The 20,546-nt window shown below is 43.2% G+C and overlaps 2 protein-coding genes across 2 annotated transcripts; both read left to right on the plus strand.

Moving 5' to 3' along the window:
* The first annotated feature begins 9,480 nt into the window (after positions 1-9,480).
* Positions 9,481-10,419, plus strand: LOC138785447 (olfactory receptor 11L1-like). The gene has a single exon (XM_069961423.1). It carries the CDS (start codon positions 9,481-9,483, stop codon positions 10,417-10,419), a length of 939 nt encoding a protein of 312 aa, XP_069817524.1.
* Positions 10,420-17,845: 7,426 nt separating this feature from the next.
* LOC138785454 (olfactory receptor 10A7-like) lies at positions 17,846-18,772 on the plus strand. The gene has a single exon (XM_069961437.1). The coding sequence runs from the start codon at positions 17,846-17,848 to the stop codon at positions 18,770-18,772; it is 927 nt and encodes a 308-aa protein (XP_069817538.1).
* Positions 18,773-20,546: the final 1,774 nt, after the last annotated feature.

Here is a 20,546-nt window from a genome sequence, read left to right on the forward strand (position 1 = left end):
TGGGGTTAGGGTTATTCCCCCCTGGGGTTAGGGTTATTCCCCCCTGGGGTTAGGGTTATCCCCCCCTGGGGTTAGGGTTATTCCCCCTGGGGTTAGGGTTATTCCCCCTGGGGTTAGGGTTATTCCCCCTGGGATTAGGGTTGTTCCCCCCGGGGTTAGGGTTGTTTCCCCTGGGGGACTTCTAGTATATCCATATTGTTTTCTCATAGAGATCTATGCAGTATAGTTATATAGATACAGTATAGTTATACTGCATAGATCCATGAGATCGGTGCTCTGTTGCTATTGTCTGCTGCAGCTGAAAACAATAGATTGCAGAGCTGGGATCAGCGCCCCGATCGGGACCAGATTCGGGGATCGCTCCTTCGTGACCACGTTGCGGGGGGGGGGGGGATTCCTCCCCACTAGACACCAGGGAAGTGGCAAAGGCTTTTACAGCTGCATTTAAAATGCTAATTAGCGGGCACGGCGATCTGACCATGACCACTAATAGCCGCGGCCCCGGGCTGCAGATAGCACTGCCCCATCCAAATGAGGACATACAGTTACCCCCTCATGCGGGAAGGGGTTTAAGGGGCTGTCAGGCAAAAACCTTTTTTTTCTTTCAAATCAACTGGTGTCAGAAAGTTATGTAGATTTGTAATTTACTTGTATTAAAAATTCTCAAGTCTTCCTATACTTATTAGCTGCTGTATGTCCTGCAGAAAATGTTGTTTTCTTTTCATTCTGACACAGTGCTCTCTGCTGCCATTTCTGTCCATAACAGGAACTGTCCAGAGCAGGAGAGGTTTTTTTTATGGGGATTCATAGAAAACCGAGACAGAATTCCTTTCTCTGACAGAGATCTGTGCTGTTACGGGCCGGTCTCAGAAAAGATCATTCCTGCTGGATCGTACCTGCTGGATGACCTTTTGCGCCGCTGAGTTCTGATGCAGGCGCATCCATGCGCGCCGCTCGCTCCATAGTGTGCACTGACAGGGTTTAGCGGAGGGCAGAAAACTGGCATGTCAGTTCCTTGCGGTGCCGGTAAGCATCCCGGCTGGAGTGTATACTATGGGGGAAATTTATCATTTGCACCTTTTTTTGTGAATATTCCCCCACATTTTTAGCACTGTGCACTGGCTTATATGTTTGCAGCCTAGTAAAGTATTTATGAACATTCACATGTTGGTTCATAAATCACCTGCTATAGCTTCCCTGGCGCTGTGCATGTTACTGCAGATATTCATGAATTGACCTTGGTTAGGAAAGTTCCGCTACCCTGGGACTGGAGTACAGATGCGAACGAAAATGTGAATATTTAAAAATTCTCACAAGATAAATCCCGGCTGAGAAAACGTCTTACGAATAACGACGCCTACAAGAGTCAAGAAGACAAAAAACAGGCGTAGACTGTCATATTCACACATACACCGAGCTACACTGTTAAGGTCTGTGCACATCACACATACGCCCAAAAATGCTAAGGAGCACAAGGTCCCCCTATGTGTATACACTCCGGACGGGATCCCTTCAGCCTGCAGCACTACGTAAGTTCCGGAACTTACGTAGCGTGAACATAGCCTTAACCCTTTCCCGCACGAGGACGTAACTGTCACAGGTGCTGCTTGTAGCCCGGTCCGATCGCCGTGCCCGCTAATACAGTAATCAGATGCAGCTGTCAAACATGACAGCTGCCTCCGATTACCGGATACAGCATTTCCCTGGTGTCTAGTGGCGGAGATCGCTCCTCCGGGACGTTGTCCCGGAGGAGCGATCTCCGTTACTGAAGCCGGCCGGGGACCACTACAAGATGGCCGTCCCCGGCTCGGCACTCGTTTGTCTTCGGCTGCAGCAGCCGAAAGCAAACAAGTGCCGATCTCATTGATCTTTGCTGTATATCTATACAGTAAAGATCTCAATGAGAGATCAAAGTGTATATACTAGAAGTCCCCCAGGGGGAATAACCCTAACCCCAGGGGGAATAACCCTAACCTCAGGGGGAATAACCCTAACCCCAGAGGGGAATAACCCTAACCCCAGGGGGGAATAACCCTAACCCCAGGGGGGAATAACCCTAACCCCAGGGGGAATAACCCTAACCCCAGGGGGGAATATTCCTAACCCCAGGGGGAATAACCCTAACCCCAGGGGGGAATATCCCTAACCCCAGGGGGAATAACCCTAACCCCAGGGGGGAATAACCCTAACCCCAGGGGGGAATATTCCTAACCCCAGGGGGAATAACCCTAACCCCAGGGGGGAATAACCCTAACCCCAGAGGGGAATAACCCTAACCCCAGAGGGGAATAACCCTAACCCCAGGGGGAATAACCCCAACCCCAGGGGGCAATAACCCTAACCCAAGGGGGAATAACCCTAACCCCATGGAGGGAATAACCCTAACCCCAGGGAGGGAATAACCCTAACCCCAGGGGGGAATACCCCAATCCCCAGGGGGAATAACCCTAACCCCAGGGGGGCTTCTAGTATATGTGTAAAAAAAAAAAGATTGTCATTAGTAAAAAGCCCCCTCCCCTAATAAAAGTCTTAATCACCCCCATTTTCCCAGGTTTTAAATAAAAATAAATAAATAAACATGTTTGCTATCGCCGCGTGCGTAATCGCCTGAACTATTAATTAATCACATTCCTGATCTCGCACGGTAAACGGCGTCAGCGCAAAAAAATCCCAAAGTGCAAAATTGCACATTTGTGGTCGCATCAAATCCAGAAAAATTGTAATAAAAAGCGATCAAAAAGTCGTATATGCGCAATCCAGGTACCGATAGAAAGAACATGTCATGGCGCAAAAAATGACACCTGACACAGCCCCATAGACCAAAGGATAAAAGCGCTATAAGCCTGGGAATGGAGCGATTTTAAGGAACGTATATTTGTTAACAATGGTTTGAATTTTTTACAGGCCATCAGATACAATAAAAGTTATACATGTTATATATCGTTGTAATCCTAATGACTTGAGGAACATGCATAACAAGTCAGCATAACAACATAAAAATTCAGCCTGTAATTGCAAAGTACAATTAGTGACGCAAAAATAAGGGCTCATGTGGGTTCCTAGGTGAAAAAATGCAAGTGCTATGGCCTTTTAAGCACAAGGAGGAAAAAACGAAAACGCAAAAACGAAAATGAGCCTGGTCCCGAAGGGATTAATCTGTATTATGTACAATGGAATAGCAGTGGTTTTACACTTTCAGTTCAATAGTTTTTATTAATCCCTAGAGGACCCTTGACATATATCGACATCCTGGTTCTCTAAGGAGCTATAAAGAGTGCTTTGGAGAGGAGCGTGCTTCATAGCAGGCAAAGCCGGCTGCATAACCCCTTAAACGCTGCCGTGTTTAAGTGTAAGTGACAGGAGCAGCTCCTGTCACTTACAGTCTCGGGCCCCCACAATGTGACTGTTGGGGCCCTGTTCGTTTTCACGGACTGCCGGAGGTCTCTTACCTTCCTTTGTGTGGTCCGATTGGCGCTCTGTTCATTGAGTCTGCCTCAGGTGGACAGCGTTAACGAAAAGAGGGGGATTGCTGATTTTTTGTCACATGATATATATAAAAAATTAATAAAAAGTGATCAAAATGTCCGAGCTAAACAAATATAATACTAATTAAAACTACAGATTATGGTGCAAAAAATGACACCCCATACAGCCCAGTAGGTGAAAAACTAAAACCGTTATAAAAGTCACAATAGGCCCATTTTAATTAACTGCAAAAAAAAAAAAAAAAAATATATATATATATATATATATATATATATATATATATATATATATATATATATATATGGTTGTGTTCGGACTGACCTAAAGAATAATGGTATCATGTTGCTTTACCATATAGTGCATTACATGGACACAGGAACCCCCCAAAAGTTACCAAATTGCATTATTTTTTCAAATATCACCAATTTATATTTTCATAAATGATATGAATGAAAGACGCCATTACATAGTACACCTATTCCTGAAAAAAAAAAAAACAAGCCAAAGATAGCCTGTAGATAGAAAAATGAAAGTGCTAGAGCTCTTAGAAGGGGAGGAGGAAAAAACAAAAAATGCAAAAATGAAAATCGGCCCAGTCCACTGGGCCATTTTGGGCCGGGTCCTAAAAGGGTTAAAGGGTTATTACATAATAAATCAATGATATGTATAGCAATGGTACATAAGTAAGTTGGATAAGTGTAATATCAAACAAGTTAACAGACGAAACCATAACAGATTGGTTATTAACCCCTTCAGGACCGGGCTTGTTTTTGTTTTTTCCTCCTAGTGTTTAAATGACCATAGCGCTTGCATTTTTTCACCCACAGACCCAAACGAGCCCCTATTTTTTGCGCTCTAAAGCGCGGCCCCGCTCTGAACCGCGGCGGTCCCGAGTGCCGCTTGTAGCCCCGGACCGCAGGTATTAGCGTGCACGGTCCGATCGCCGTGTCCGCTAATACAGTAATCAGATGCAGCTGTCAAACATGACAGCTGCATCCGATTACCGGATTAAGCCGTTCCCTGGTGTCTAGTGACGGAGATTGCTCCCCCGGGACGTTATCCCGGAGGAGCGATCTCCGTTACTGAAGCCAACCGGGGACCGCTCCAAGATGGCGCCATCCCCGGCTCGGCACTCGTTTGTTATCGGCTGCAGCAGCCGAAAGCAAACGAGTGTCGATCTCATTGATCTTTGCTGTATATCTACAGTATACAGCAAAGATCTCAATGAGAGATCAAAGTGTATATACTAGAAGTCCCCCAGGGGGAATAACCCCAACCCCAGGGGGGAATAACCCCAACCCCAGGGGGGGGAATAACCCTAACCCCAGGGGGGGAATAACCCTAACCCTAGGGGGGCTTCTAGTATATGTGTAAAAAAAATAAACATAAAGTGTATAAATAAAAGTAAATAAATAAATAAACATGTTTGCTATCGCTGCGTGTATAATCGCCTGAACTATTAATTAATCACATTCCTGATCTCGCACAGTAAACGGCGTCAGCGCAAAAAAATCCCAAAGTGCAAAATTGCACATTTTTGGTCGCATCAAATCCAGAAAAATTGTAATAAAAAGCGATCAAAAAGTCGTATATGTGCAATCCAGGTACCGATAGAAAGAACATGTCATGGCGCAAAAACTGACACCTGACACAGCCCCATAGACCAAAGGATAAAAGCGCTATAAGCCTGGGAATGGAGCGATTTTAAGTGACATATATTTGTTGACAATGGTTTGAATTTTTTACAGGCCATCAGATACAATATAAGTTATACATGTTATATATCGTTTTAATCGTAACGACTTGAGGAACATGGATAACAAGTCAGTTTTACCACAGGGCAAATGGCGTAAAAACACATTTCCCCCAAATAAACAAAATGTGTTGTTGTTTTTTTCAATTTCACCACACATTTATTTTTTTTTCTGGTTTCGCAGTGTACTTTATGCAAAAATTCAGCCTGTCATTGCAAAGTACAATTAGTGACGCAAAAAAAGGGCTCATGTGGGTTTCTAGGTGAAAAAATGGAAGTGCTATGGCCTTTTAAGCACAAGGAGGAAAAAACGAAAACGCAAAAATCGAAATTGGCTCTGTCTTTAAGGGGTTAAGAGGTTTGGTGTTTACACCATTCGCCCTATGGTGAAACTGACATGTCATATATGTTCCTCAAGTCGGTATGATTACAATGATATGTAACTCGTATAACTTTTATTTTATCTGATGCTTTTAAAAAAATCAAAACCTTTAAAAAAAAGAACTAAATGTGTATAAAATTGCTCTATTCTCAGACTTAGGCTTTATCCTTTGGTCTATAGGGCTGTGTGAGGTGTCATTTTTGTACCATGATTGGTTCTTTCTACCTTGATTGCGTAACTGCAACTTTTTAATTACTTTTTATTACAATTTCTGATTTGATGTGAAAAAAATGCACAATTTTGCACTTTGATGGTTTTTTGCACTTTACCGTTTACCGTGCGAGATCAGGAATGTAATAAATTAATAGTTTGGGTGATTACGCACGCGGCGATAGCAAACATTTTTGTTTATTTATTTATTAAATTGGAAAAGGAGTGATTCAAACTTTTATTACCAAAGGGGATTTTTTTTTATTAATAAAAACATTTTTTTTTTTTACTGTACACTGTAAATTTGAGACCCCCTGGTGGACTTTCAGTCTGCAGGGATCTCCCATAGAGATACACATATACTGCACTGATTCCCCTGGGGGACTTTTAGTATTACTGCAGTGATCTCCCATAGAGATCACTGCAGTATACTTAATACAGCAATAATTGATCAGATCATTGCTGTATTACTCTGGTCTGCAGCAGACCAGATGAATGGATTGCCGAGCTGCGATCAGTGTCAGTACAACACTGAACACCAGTTTGGTAAGGAGAATCAATCTCCCCTCCATGATTGCATTGCGGGGGGGGGGGGGGGGGGGGGGGGAGGGCGGAGATCCCCCCACTAGACACCAAGGAAAGGGGAAAACAATACATTTAAATGCATAATTTGCGGGAGCGGCAATCGGACCTCGCCCTCTAATAACCGTGGTCCCGGGCTACACATAGCCCCCAGGATCGCGATGGTTCAAAACCGTCTGAACCCCCCAACCCGCATCAGGACATACAGTTACGTGCTGGTGCATGAAGGTGTTAACCCCTTAAGGACAGAGCCAATTTCGATTTTGACGTTTTTGTTTTTTCCTCCTTGTGCTTAAAAGGCCATAGCACTTGCATTTTTCCCCCTGGAAACCCACATGAGCCCTTATTTTTTGCGCCACTAATTGTACTTCACAATGGCAGCCTGAATTTTTTCATAAAGTACACATGGTAGCTATGCCCTGGTTGCCCTAGCAAGTGGTGCACTCGGCTCTCTCCAGCAGCTCCATAGAGGATAATTAGAGCCGTGGGTCATGTGCCGTACCCGAAGCTCTATTCAAAACAGACAAGCTGGGGGGTCAGCAGGGGGTACAAAAGTCAGAACCCCTGAATCCTTTACTTGTCCCCTATCCTGTGGTTTAAGCTTGACAAGGGAGCAGATCATTGGTGATCTGATACTCTTCTAATTGTATTTATGACTGTGGGTCAAAGGGGTAATATCTCTCCTTAAGGAGAAACCGTCATAAAGACGTGTGGAGACTTACAGACCATTGCTGCTCCTCTGAGAATTCTGGGAAGAAAGGATATGCAAAATAGCTTACACACCTCTTGAGCAATGAGATGTCCCTTCAAGTCAAGTCTCACTCAGTCAAGGAGCCTTAGAACATTTACTGGAGATTTTATGCTAAACCAATCTCTCCAAAAGGAAAGAGTTCCCATCTGCAGACAGCTCTTTCAGGGTTTCTGCCCCTCATCAGTGCAGAGCAGGGTGTTGGCTGGCTAGTGAGAGGTCTATCAACATGGGTCAAAGGGGTAGTGACTCTCCTTAAAGGTGTTGTCTGGGATATTTACATAAACATATTCTACATAAACTTCTATTTTTTATTTAGAGCGCTTACTGTGTTCTCAGGCTTAGTCACATGATCACTCTGTTTTCTTTAGTTCCTGTGATGTCACGCTCCCTTTTTGTTTCCTGTTCCTGCCAGTGAGGGAACAGTGAGTCATCAGGTGGGTGGGGTTATGTCTCCACATGGATTTAGCCACCCCCCTAACATCTAACTAACATCTGAGCCCAAAAGAAACTGCAACAGTAAGGACAGCATAGCAGACTACAATCTCTGTACAGCACTGCAGCATAGGTTGGAGCTATACACAGTATGAACTATGGGGATGATTTATCAAAACTTGTGCAGAGGAACAGGGAAGCAATCGTCCATAGCAATCAGTCAGATTCTAGGTTTCATTTTTCAAGGCCTTTTAAAAAAATGAAAGAAGCAATCTGATTGGTTGCTATGGGTAACTGCTCCCCTGCACAGGCTTTGCCAAATCTTCCCCTATATTGCTGTGTGTAATATGGAGAGGAGAGAGGCTGCTTCACCTCATGGCAGTCAGCGTTATATCTATTTCTTAACAGAATCCTGCCTCACTGAGACCCCGCCCACCTGTAGGATGGCTACTGTAGTGTATATGTAACCCAGGACTACAACTCCTAAAACGTACATGTGTGCTGGGGTTTGTAGTGCTACAACAGATTGTTTATTTGGTAATTTAAGTAATTGGCAGACACGGAGCCACCATGCTGCTCAAAAGGCACTTGTAGTATTACAGATTATTGACATTTCCAATAAGAAAAAAATGTTGGACAACCATTGCGTCATAAAGGTACATCTCTTTGCTCAAGAGGTGTGAAAGCTATTTTGCATCTCCTTTCTTCCAAGAATTCTCAGTGGAGCAGCAACGGTCTATAAATCTCCACACGTCTTTATGATGGGCTCTCCTTAAGGAGAGTCACTACCCCTTTGACCCTCGTCAATAGACCTCTCACTAGCCAGCCAACACTCTGCTCTTTACTGATGAGGGGCAAAACCCCCAAAACAGCTCTCTGCAGTTGGGAAATCTTTCCTTTTGGAGAGATAGTTTGGCTTGGCATAAAATCCCCAGTCAATGTTCTACAGCTCCTTGACTGAGCAATACTTGACTTGAAGGGACATCTCTTTACTCAAGAGGTATGAGAGCTATTTTGCATATCCTTCCTTCCCTATTTATGACTGTGAAAGACTTTAAGCTCTATTCTTCCCAGCATCCTCAGGCTAAATGTATGGGCTGGGGTAAACATCTGATTGGCTCTTTCATCACAACACAGCGATCAAACTCGAACCTAGATGGACCTTCCGCATTTGATTCCCGATGCCTTCCCGGTCCGTGGGGAAGGAGGAGACATCCAGGTACCACCTGGAATTCCAGGATACAGCCTAGGTAAAAGGGAAAATCCTGGAATTCCAGGTGGTCCCCGGGATGTCTCCTCCTTCCGCACGGATCGGGAAGGCATCAGGAATCAAATCCGGAAGGTCCGGATAGGTTCGAGTTCGATCGAACCTAGCTTTTTCCACTGTTCAATCAAGCCTACTATTGACACGCCTCTCATGTAGCTCAAAGAGCAGACTCAGCAAACTTTTTGTTACTATTTATCCTAAAGTCTTATATTTCTTGCTCAGAAAAAGAATAATTAGAATATTCTCTAACAAGCCTCTCCCAAAGTGCCCACAAGTAATCAATTAATCTAACCGCACTCGCAGGAGTCTGGTTATTATTTCCAGACCCTTTGGGGATCTTTTATGTTTACCTGGTGTTATAAAAGACTTCAACATCTAGAACATTTCCAGACAAGACCCAACAAGGCATGCATCACATTATTGCTGACTATTCCAAAGATGTAATTGTGTGGGCATCCTCTCAGAAAATCCATTAATATTAATAAAATATAACACCTAATATTTTTAACGTGATACAATTCAGTTTTTTGTTTTCTTTTTTTTTTGTTAACTTTTTATAATATTATTTTTTTGTTTATAGGTTATTTTTTTAATAAATATTCATTAACATATCAGTGATGTGTGAGGAGAATCAGACACAAGTCACTCAGATACGGCTCCTTGGATTCCGGAGTCTCCAAAAATACAGATCTCTTCTGTTCATTGTTTTTCTCCTGACTTACCTGTTTATACTGATCGGGAACCTTCTTATTATCCTCTTAGTGACCATTATTGATCACCTCAAAACCCCAATGTATATCTTTCTCAAACACTTATCCATAGCTGACGTCTTTACAACCACCACCGTTGTCCCCATGATGTTAGACAAAATATTTGGTGAGTTGGGTATTTTGCCCTTTTGGGGCTGTATACTACAATTGTACATATACAGCATCTTTGGATATGTCCAGTGTCTCCTCATTGCCGTCATGTCCTATGATCGATATTTGGCCATTTGTCACCCCTTACGTTATTCTTCATTGATGAGTCCACATCTTTGCCTGCAGCTTGTTACTGGGTCATGGCTTTTATGTATGATATTAATATCTAGTGACTTCTTTATTCTTATCCAGTTTACCTTCTGTGGCCTGAATTTCATTGACCACTTCTTCTGTGACTTTGGTCCCATAGTGGAATTGGCCACTTCAGACACTTCCATTCTGATGTTGCAAGATTTTGTTTTCTCAATCTTTACAATATTTTTCCCATTTGTTTTTATCATTATGACCTACATTTTTATTTTTTGCTCCATCTTTAATATTTCTTCAACTTTTGGTAGAAGAAAAGCCTTCTCTACATGTAGCTCCCACCTGATCACAGTGTGTGTGTATTATGGGACCCTAATCAATGTATACTTGGCTCCATCTGATCAGAACACATCCCATATCAACAAATACAGATCTCTGTTATATGTAGTAGTGACCCCATTGATGAATCCTATTACCTACAGCCTGAGGAACAATGAGATCAATTGGGCTATACAAAAAATGATTGGTCGTATCCGTCAAAAAGTATAGAAAACATTTCATGCAAACTACAATATTACTGTATGGAAAGGACTCATTGATGTATGAATCCCTTTTCCACAAAGCATTACATAGCTGACTAGTGACTACAATAAAACATTTAGTTACAGTATATGGAAAACTATGGGTAACCTGTCTAAATATTATTTGAGTTTGAAGTTTGGACTGGGATGAAAAAGAAGGGATTACAAGTTTGGTGAGAAGCAATGAGCCCTGGTGAACTAAAAGTCAGATTGTAATTCTGACTTCATCCTAGAACTTAGTGTCAATGGGGCAAGAGGAAGCTACTGGAGACTTCCAAGATGAATCATGGTTCAGGTAGTATGAAAGTGATAACAATGGAATTTTTTGTAGATTTGGGGTAATTATAGGATTTGAGAGAGCTCGGAATAGAAATAATACATGAGGAGAATGACTGTTTGACTAACTGTGTATAGAGAGGGGGGTAGTTCAACTAATAGATGGAGGAGAGTGTCATGGGGATATTTACTCCTAAATTTGAAGTAATAAAACACAGCAATCACTGAGCTCAAGGAGATCAGAGAAAGAATTTCAATGAAGTACTCACTCAAGAGCCTACAAATTTGCATATACAAAAAGAAAAAAAAAAAGTCTCGGCTGAAAGTCTCAAAACACAGGAAAAGCCAGATATCCTAGCCTGTTGCCTAGAGTTGCCTCGAGATGGGGAGATCACCAAACCACCCTGATACGTAGCCCCTTAAGTCCCACTTGGTTGTGAGTATTGGAACATAAATAGGGAAACACTAAGGTGGCCCCTTTTGTGTCAAAGTCTAACTCAGTTGCTAGTGTTGCAACATGACAAGGGTTTACCAAGGCAGACATCCATGCACAGAAAGCTGTTTAACGGTATTTGCCCTTTGTCAGTGTGGAGCAGGACTCTGGCTAGCAGGGGCAATGACAAATCAACCAACAAAACACAGTTATTACTGAGCTCAGAGACTGTATTGTAAGAGACTTGTCAGTAAAGATCAGGTTATTTATTCTACTGGGAGTCAGTGAAAATTACACCAGCACCCGCATACACAGGCTACCACCTTCCTTGGGTCATTTTCCCCTTTCTGTGGGTAGCGGTTGTGACAGTCCGGGTGTCTCCGTCATAAGAGCCCAAGGACCCATCACAGTCCGGCAGGTCTGGAGAAGGAGGAAGGGGGCAGGGCAGCATGGAGTCTTATCACCTTTTGCTGGGGAACTTATAGAGAACACTAGGTGTGGAGCAGGGGGCTGTAGGTTATGCAGATCCCCACCCCCAACAAACTGGGCAGAAGAAAAAGAACTCAGAATAGAGAAGGGAGTTGATGGTGAGGTAGTGAAGAAGCCAGGAGCTGCAGCTGTGGCCAGATCCTGGGGTCTCAAGAACTCAGAAGATCTATGAGGAGAGAAGAGGAGCTGATGTGAGCACAGCACCCCGGTGGGATGAAGAGGAAGAACTCCATTGGGGACGGAGAACTGATAGACTGTGTGGACTCTTGCTAAATGCGTATGGGGGGACTCTATTGGCGTTGGATTACCTGCTTCATACAGTTGGATTCAATAAATTCTTCTCCTTTTTTATAAGTTGCTCCATCCCAGTGTGTTCTCTGATAATCGCCGATAATCGCCCCGTCACACCCCCTAAATAAAAAAAAGTTTTTTTTTTTTTGTTCAATTTCACCACACATTGAATTTTTTCCTGGTTTCGCAGTGTAATTTATGCAAAAATTCAGCCTGTCATTGCAAAGTACAATTAGTGACGCAAAAAATAAGGGCTCATGTGGGGCTCTAGGTGGAAAAATGCAAGTGCTATGGCCTTTAACCCCTTAAGGACAGAGCCTGAAATGGCCTTAATGACAGAGACAAATTTTATGAATATGACCAGTGTCACTTTATTCATTAATAACTTCGGGATGCTTTTACCTATCCGGCTGATTCTGAGATTGTTTTCTCGTGACATATTGTACTTTACATTTTTGGTAAATTGGAGTCGATACTCATAACGAATCTTTATGAAAAAAAACCAAATAGTGTGAAAAAATGTGAAAAACTGCATTTTTCCAACTTTAAAACTTTTTTGCGTATACAGAAAGTGGTTATACCACATAAATTATATATTAAATAGCATTAGCAACATGTCTACTTTATGATGGCGGCATTTATTAAACGATCTTTAATTTTTTTTTAGACAATAGGAAGCTTAAAACATTAGCAGCAAATTTCCAAATTTTCAGTAAAATTTCAAAATCAGATATTTTTAGGGACCTGTTCAGGTTCAAAGTGTATTTGAGGGGCCTGTTAGAAAGCCCCACAAAGCACCCCATTTCAGAAACTGCACCCCCCACACTCTGCAAAAGCATATCCAGAAAGTGTTTTAACCCTTTAGGGGAGTCACAGAAATAAAAGCTAAGTGTGTAAGAAATTTGAAAAATTTAATTTTATGTGCAGAGATTTTATTGTAATCCAATATTTTTCATAATTATAAACCTATTACCAGAGAACTGCACCCCAATAATTATTGCCCCGTTTCTGCAGTTTATAGAAATACCCCATATGTGGCCCTATTGCGCTATTTGACGCAACCACAAGCCTCAGATACAAAGGAGTGCCTAGTGAATTTCAACGCCTCCGTTATATTTGGTCATTTCTGACTGTACCACTTCAGGTTGGCAGAGGCTCTGGGGTGCCAAAACCTAAAAAACACCCCTAAAGGGACACCATTTAGAAAACTACACCCTCAAAGAATGTAACAAGGGGTGCGGTGAGCATTTGGACCCCACAGGTGCTTCACAGATTTTCCGAACAATATGGCGTGAAAAAAGAAAAATTTATTTTTTACACTAAAACGTTGTTCTAGCCTTCAATTTTTCATTTTCTTAAAGGGATAAGAGGAAAAAAAAGACACAAAATGTGTAGCGCAGTTTCTCCCGAGTACGGAAATACCCCACATGTGGCGATAAAGTGCCAAGGGGGCGCAGGACGAGCCTCCAAAGGGAAGGAGCGCCAATTGGCTTTTGGAAGCTGAATTTCACTGGAAAGGATTTCAAGGGCCATGTCACATTTACAGAGCCCTCGTGCTGCCAAGACACTGGAAACCCCCCACAAGTGACCCCATTCTGGAAACTACACCCCTCAAGGAATCTAACAAGTGGCACAGTGAGCATATGGACCCCACTGGTGACGGGCACAAATGTGGAACAATGTGACGTAAAAGTAAAAAGAAATTTCACTTTCATGGCACAAATGTGCCCGTCATCAAGGGGTCCATATCCTCACTGCACCCCTTGTTAGATTCCTTGAGGGGTGCAGTTTTCAGAATGGGGTCACTTGTGGGGGGTTTCCAGTGTTTTGGCAGCACGAGGGCTCTGTAAATGCGACATGGCGTTCATCATCCATTATAGCCAAATCCAACCTCCAAAATCCAAATGGCGCTCCTTCCCTTCGGAGGCTTGCCCTGCGCCCACATGGCGCTTTATGTCCACATGTGGGGTATTTACGGACTCGGGGGAAATTGCTCTAAACATTTTGTGTGTTTTTTTCTCTTTTAACCCCTTGTGAAAATGATAAATTCAAGGCTAAACCAACATTATAGTGTAAAAAATGTAATATTTCATTTTCACGCCACATTGTTCCACATTTGTGCCCGTCACCAGTGGGGTCCATATGCTCACTACACCCCTTGTTACATTCCTTGAGAGGTGTAGTTTCCATAGTGGGGTAACTTGTGGGGGGGTTTCAACTGTCTTGGCAACACAGAGGCCTTTTGAATGCAACATGGCCCCTCGAAATCCATTCCATCCAAATCCAGCCTTCAAAAACGGAATGGCGCTCCTTCCCTTCGGAGGCTTACCCTGCACCCGCATGGAGCTTTATGTCCACATGTGGGGTATTTCCGTACTCAGGGGAAATTGCTCTACACAGTTATTGGTTTTTTTTATCTTTTAGCCCCTTGTGAAAATGAAAAAATCATGACAAGATTAATGATTTAGAGTAAAAATTTTACAAAAATTACACTAAATGTTGTTCTAGCCTTGATTTTTTTCCATTTCCACAAGGGGTTAAAAAAAGAAAATGAACACAAAACGTGTAGGGTAGTTTCCCCTGAGTACGAAAATACCCCACATGTGGGCATAATGTGCCATATGGGCACAGGGCAAGCCACCAAAGGGACAGAGCGCCATTTAGAGGCTGGAATGGAGGATGGAGGCCATGTCGCAATTACAAAGCTCCTGTGCTGCCCCCGACAAGTGACCCCATTCTGGAAACTACACCCCATAAGGAATCTAACAAGGGAATCTAAGGATATGGACCCCACTGGTGACAGTCACTTACGTAGAACATGTGCCGAGAAAATAAAAAATACCATTTTTTTTCATTTTCACGGCCCAAATGTGGCCGTCACCAGGGGGCCATATCCCCGCTGCCCCCCTTGTTAGATTCCTTATGGGGTGTAGTTTCCAGAATGGGGTCACTTGTGGGGTTTTTTTTTTTCTGTCCTGGCCGCACAGAGGCTTTGTAATTGCATCATGGCATCCTCTAATGGGAATGGCGGCCATAACTACTTAGCTGGGAAAAAGGGACAATTCTAATTTATTTGGGGGTATTAGGGCAATTATTAGTTTAAAAGGTTGGAAATGACAGGTGTCCATCAAATTCAATCTGTTTTGATCCAGAGGAAGGCAAAAACCCCTCGTGAGGCAGACGACAGTAGCCTCATCACAGGGGAAAAATTCCTTCCCGACTCCATAATGGCGATCAGAATAATCCCTGGACCAACGTGACCCCTGAAATAGGAATAAGGGACAGAATTTAGATAATGTAGAACCCCAATGACGTGTAGTACGCCTTGGAGCAATCCAGTATGCAGAGGCCGGGGGGATCAGGACAGGTGTCACACTGGAAAATAGTGTCCTTCCTGATCCCCCTGTTACAACGCACTCTGCACTTCTTCTGGGGTCTCCCTTTCTCCAGTGTGGGGGACGTCACCTGGAAAATGTTGTCCTGGTGCGATACGGGGTCCTTCATATCCAGAAGCGCTGGGTCCGCTCCATGGCTCGCTCTATTACGGCTTCTGATATTTTCGGATCGTGCCGCAAGCTACAGGGCAGCGAGGGACCGGAAGAGGGGGTGCTGGTATAAAAGTTATCCCCGTACAGGTGTTAACCTTTATCCAGCAGTGGGAAGATCAGTTCCCGGACGATCTTCCCACTTGTTCCGAGGATGGAGGGGGGAGGGGGCATCTGGGGGCATCTGGGGGCTGGATTCGGGTGTCCCTTCCTACATACACTCTAAGGGTACGTGCACACTGCGGAATTGCGACAGATAACCCTTCGTGCATTCCGCAGTTGGCACCCGCCGGCTGACTGATGCAGGCGCACGTCTCTGTCCGTGTCATAGACTCCATTCTATGCACGGGAGGTTTCCGCTCTCCGTCCAACGTATTCATTCTTTGGATAGACGATGGAATCCGCCCATGCATAACATGGAGTCTATGACACGGGTGGAGACATGCGCCCGCATCAGTCCGCCGGCAGGTGCCAGCTGCGGAATGCACAAAGGGTTATCCTTCGCCATTCCGCAGTGTGCACGTACCCTAAATCTGTAAGTGTACCCTGAGGTACGCTCACAGAGTTTGCAGAATTTCACACCATACCGTCATCTCTTATTGGGACGGTACTGGCGGAAAAGACGTGTCTGGGGGGCAGCGTACGCTACGCTACCAACAGACACGTCACTGGATGATGAGGATGATGAGGATGAATGGAGGAAAGAAGGATCCCCCCATTCATCCTCACTGGCTGTTTCGGTGTCGGAGGCAATAATAACGTATCCCTCTGACGCCGAAAACACCCTGGGGGCCATCTTTATATGGGGATTGGTATATGGGGTATGTAGTGGTGTAGTGTCAAACTTTATTCAATGTAGTGTGGTGTAATGTAGTGTTTTTTATGTGTTTTTTTTTACAGTAAGTATAAAAAAAAAACCTACGCCAACAAAGGAGTTGCTGATAAATGCCGCACTTATGTGCGGCACTTATCAGCAGACCGTGGCAGTAGAATATAGAAAAAAAACACCCTGCGCCAAAAAGGAGGAGTTGCTGATTAGCATCGCACTTTCGTGCGATGCTGATCAACACTCAGCAGCGATAGGGTGCGGAAAATAGAAAAAAAAAAATTTGGAAAAAAAAAAACTTTTTCTACATTCTGAACATCCCTGTAGCTGCTGATAAGTGTATTACACATATCAGCCGCTAGAGGGCAGCAGAGCGCAAAATCCGGAAAATGACGAGGCTGGAGCTGAAAATAATAAAGAAGATGACGGGGACCGCCAGAAAGATCTGAAGACACGCCGGAAAGACGGAGGACGCCGCGAACCCGGAAGACGCCAATCAGGACCCCAGGACAGGTGAGTAATGTACAAATACCTGCTGTGGACTCCTCCGCTACCTAGCTGAGGGGTCTAGAGCAGGTATTTTTTTATTTTGTGGGACTCTGATCGCCGTGCCACCGGCCCGATCGGCGATCGGGCCGGTGGCACGGTGACCACCATTACTTTTTACAGTAATGGCGGTCGGTGCCGTCCTCGGACAGCATCGACCGCCATTTTTTTCCGGGTCATCGGGTCACCGATGACCCGGAAAGGTTCCGATCGCCGCTATTGGCTGATCTGAATTGATCAGCCTATAGCGGCGATCGTAAGCACGGGGGGTGTTAACCACCCCCTGTGCCGAGAAGCTAAGATGGCCTGCTATGATTTATAGCAGGCCATCTTCCCCGATCGCTGTGTGCGAACACGCAGCGATCGGGGTAACATCGGGCGTAAATTTACGCCCTAATGCGCCAAGTACCAGGGCGCGAGGGCGTAAGTTTACGCCCGATGTCGTTAAGGGGTTAAAACACAAGGAGGAAAAAACAAAAATTGGCCCCGTCCTTAAGGGTTTAAAATACACTACAGTTCATGTTAATTTCTATCCAGATATTATTAATAATAATATTATTATTATTATTATTATTATTATTATTATTATTATTATTATTATTATTATTATTATTATGCTATATCTATCTTCTCCCAAACTATTAATTTATTTTAACAACCCAACTTGTCTTCTTACTGAATTCGCCTGGGTCTTGTTATTGTTATCTTGTCAGGATCCTGGGGGAATCCTAAATGTTTTCCTGACAATATAAAAGACGCTGACATCTTTCAATATTTGCAACATAAGGCCAAAAGATGCTTCTACGTAATATATGAAAACACTGCACCTCCTGTGAGCATCCTCGAAGGGGAATCATTGGTAAGTGGATTATTTTACCTAATGGTTTGCGATGTGATACATTTCAGGGCGATTTACACACATTTTACACACATCTACATTTTCTCAATTTAACAGGAGGGAAAATTTACCTTAGAAATCAGATAAATGATGTGTGAGGAAAATCAGACCCGGGTCACTCAGATACATATCATTGCATTCCAAAGTCTTCAGAAATACAGATCCCCTCTCTTCATTGTGTTCCTCCTGACTTACCTATTTATTCTGGTCGGGAACCTTCTTATTATCGTCTTAGTGACCATTATTGATCACCTCCAAACCCCAATGTATTTCTTCCTGAAACACTTATCCATAGCTGACGTCCTAGGCACCACCACCGTTGTCCCCGTGATGTTAAACATAATATTTGCTGCGGAGGGTATTTTACCTTTTTGGGGTTGTTTTTTACAAATGTCTTTATTCAGTATATGTGGATTTGTCCAATGTTTCCTCATTGCCGTCATGTCCTATGATCGATATTTGGCCATTTGCCATCCGTTACGTTATTCTTCATTAATGGGTCCAGAGCTCTGCCTCCGACTTGTTATAGGATCATGGTTGATTATAGTTGTGATAACATCAAGTGAAATCTTTGTTATTATCCGCCTTGAATACTGTGGCTTGGATTACATTGACCACTTCTTCTGTGACTTTGGTCCCATAGTGAACTTGGCCACTTCAGACATTTCCATGTTATTGTTACAAGATATTGTTTATTCCATTTTTACCTTCTTTTTCCCATTTTCTTTGACCTTTGTGACCTACATATGTATTTTCATTACCATCCTTAAAATTTCTTCAGCTCAAAGAAGAAAAGCCTTCTCCACTTGTAGCTCCCACCTGGTCACAGTGTTTGCGTATTACGGGACTCTAATCATTGTCTACATTGTTCCATCTGTTGGGATTACATCCCATATCAACAAATACATTTCCCTGTTGTACCTAACAGTGACCCCATTGATGAATCCCATCATCTACAGCCTGAGGAACCACGAGATGAAGAGGGCTGCGCAAAAAATGATCATTCTTATTTTTTAAAATGGATGGAAATAATGAAAGATTTCTATAAATATAAAGCTATATTACTACTATATATGAAGACCTCAATAACCCACCCAATTGTATCATGTAGCTGACTATTGACGTACATGCACTTGTACTATTTGATGCACATGCACATGTACTATTTTAGACAGTTGTCATAAAAAATTGTGAAAATAATTTAGGGAATGTCCTTTCTTGTTCTAGTGTGACTGTTTCCCTGTGCACAAAGCCGACTTCTTAAATCCATAGCTTGAAGACAGTGCTGTGGAGGAACTGGTGAGCCATGACAAAAATCCTTTCCAACACCTTTGGGATGAACTTGATCTCTGATTGCGACCTGATCTTCTACCCTAGTGCTTGGCCTTAGAAGTTTGGTGCAAACTCCTACAGACCCATTCCAAACTCTGGCAAACTTCACATACAGTAGCCCGCTTACACAGCACCCATGGTTAGATGGGATGTCTAAAAATGTCTGATCGTTACGATTTCTTATTACTTAGGTTTTTGTTGTATTTGTAGCTGTCAAATGTTACAATAAAGCCCACCATAAGATATGGCATGCAATACTAACAATCCTCCTTCATCATTCTGGCGGTTTTCGTGTTCTTTCGAGTGTAGAGAAATGTATGTGAGAAGGAGGCTCTAAAGTAGATTTTGATACAGATTTGTCCACTCTCACCTTATCTCTGAACTGAATTTATATTCTCTTCCATGTTGTGAGATTATCATCTTTACCCAGGTGATGACCTTCTCTCACTAAGGGCCCTATTACAGTGATAATCAGGCTAATACAGTAGATTTCCGCTCCTGGAATAAAAACAATGATCATCAACTGATTGTGTCTTTTTGTCCAGACCATAACATCAATTGGACCAGACTGCTCCGGCTATTATCACCATCATCTTCTACACTGAAAATGCATAGAGGAGTTGTGTTCTGAGCACAACACCATCAGATTCAAACTGTTTTCACGTGTCCCCTCTGTCTTACGTTATCACCCTATGGGGCCTTGAATGTTTCTTTATCATTGTTATCTGAATGAGGCCTCCTGGTTACATTTCAGAATACTGTGGTGGAAAGATATCAAGAAAAAATCCATTTCATTTCACATCTAAGGGAAAGGTGAGGCTGGATACATAGGTATTAAATTATTTATCAATATGGGCCTAAAATTACAAAGTTACTGTCATAAGCTGGGCCGCACGCTCGACTCCAGGAACTGCCGGCCTGTTAGACATGCCAACGGCGTCCCTGGTAACAGGTGCAGCTGCCAGTCAGCTTTGGTTTTCTGCAGGAAGTTATATAATAATAATAATAATAGTTGTTTTTTTGTTTTTTTTTATATTCCAACATTTTCCTTATTGTTTCCATAATAAATAAAACAAAATATCACAATTCACAGTACACGTATGCAAAAGAACACTGCAGAGACACCATCACATGTCTCGACGTCTGACACGTCCACTGACGTCGAGACATGTGATGGTGTCTCTGCAGTGTTCTTTTGCATATTTGATTTCCCAGGGGGCAATGTTCTAGAATACACTGACGTTGAGACACGTGATGGTGTCTCTGCGGTGTTTTGGTTGATCTCCCTGAGGTCAACCAGCGTCCTTTTGAATTCACAGTACACAACCCCCCCCCCCCCCCCCAATAACTACCCCCCCCCCCTCACGCACGGAAGGGAAAAAAAAAAAGGCCCACTCAATCTTTTCAGCGCTTCCAGAGCCTCTGATACCTTAAGGTTGCTTTAATAGATCTCCTTGCC

Source organism: Dendropsophus ebraccatus, chromosome 1, assembly GCF_027789765.1.
Source record: "Dendropsophus ebraccatus isolate aDenEbr1 chromosome 1, aDenEbr1.pat, whole genome shotgun sequence".
Classification (NCBI taxonomy): Eukaryota; Metazoa; Chordata; class Amphibia; order Anura; family Hylidae; genus Dendropsophus; species Dendropsophus ebraccatus.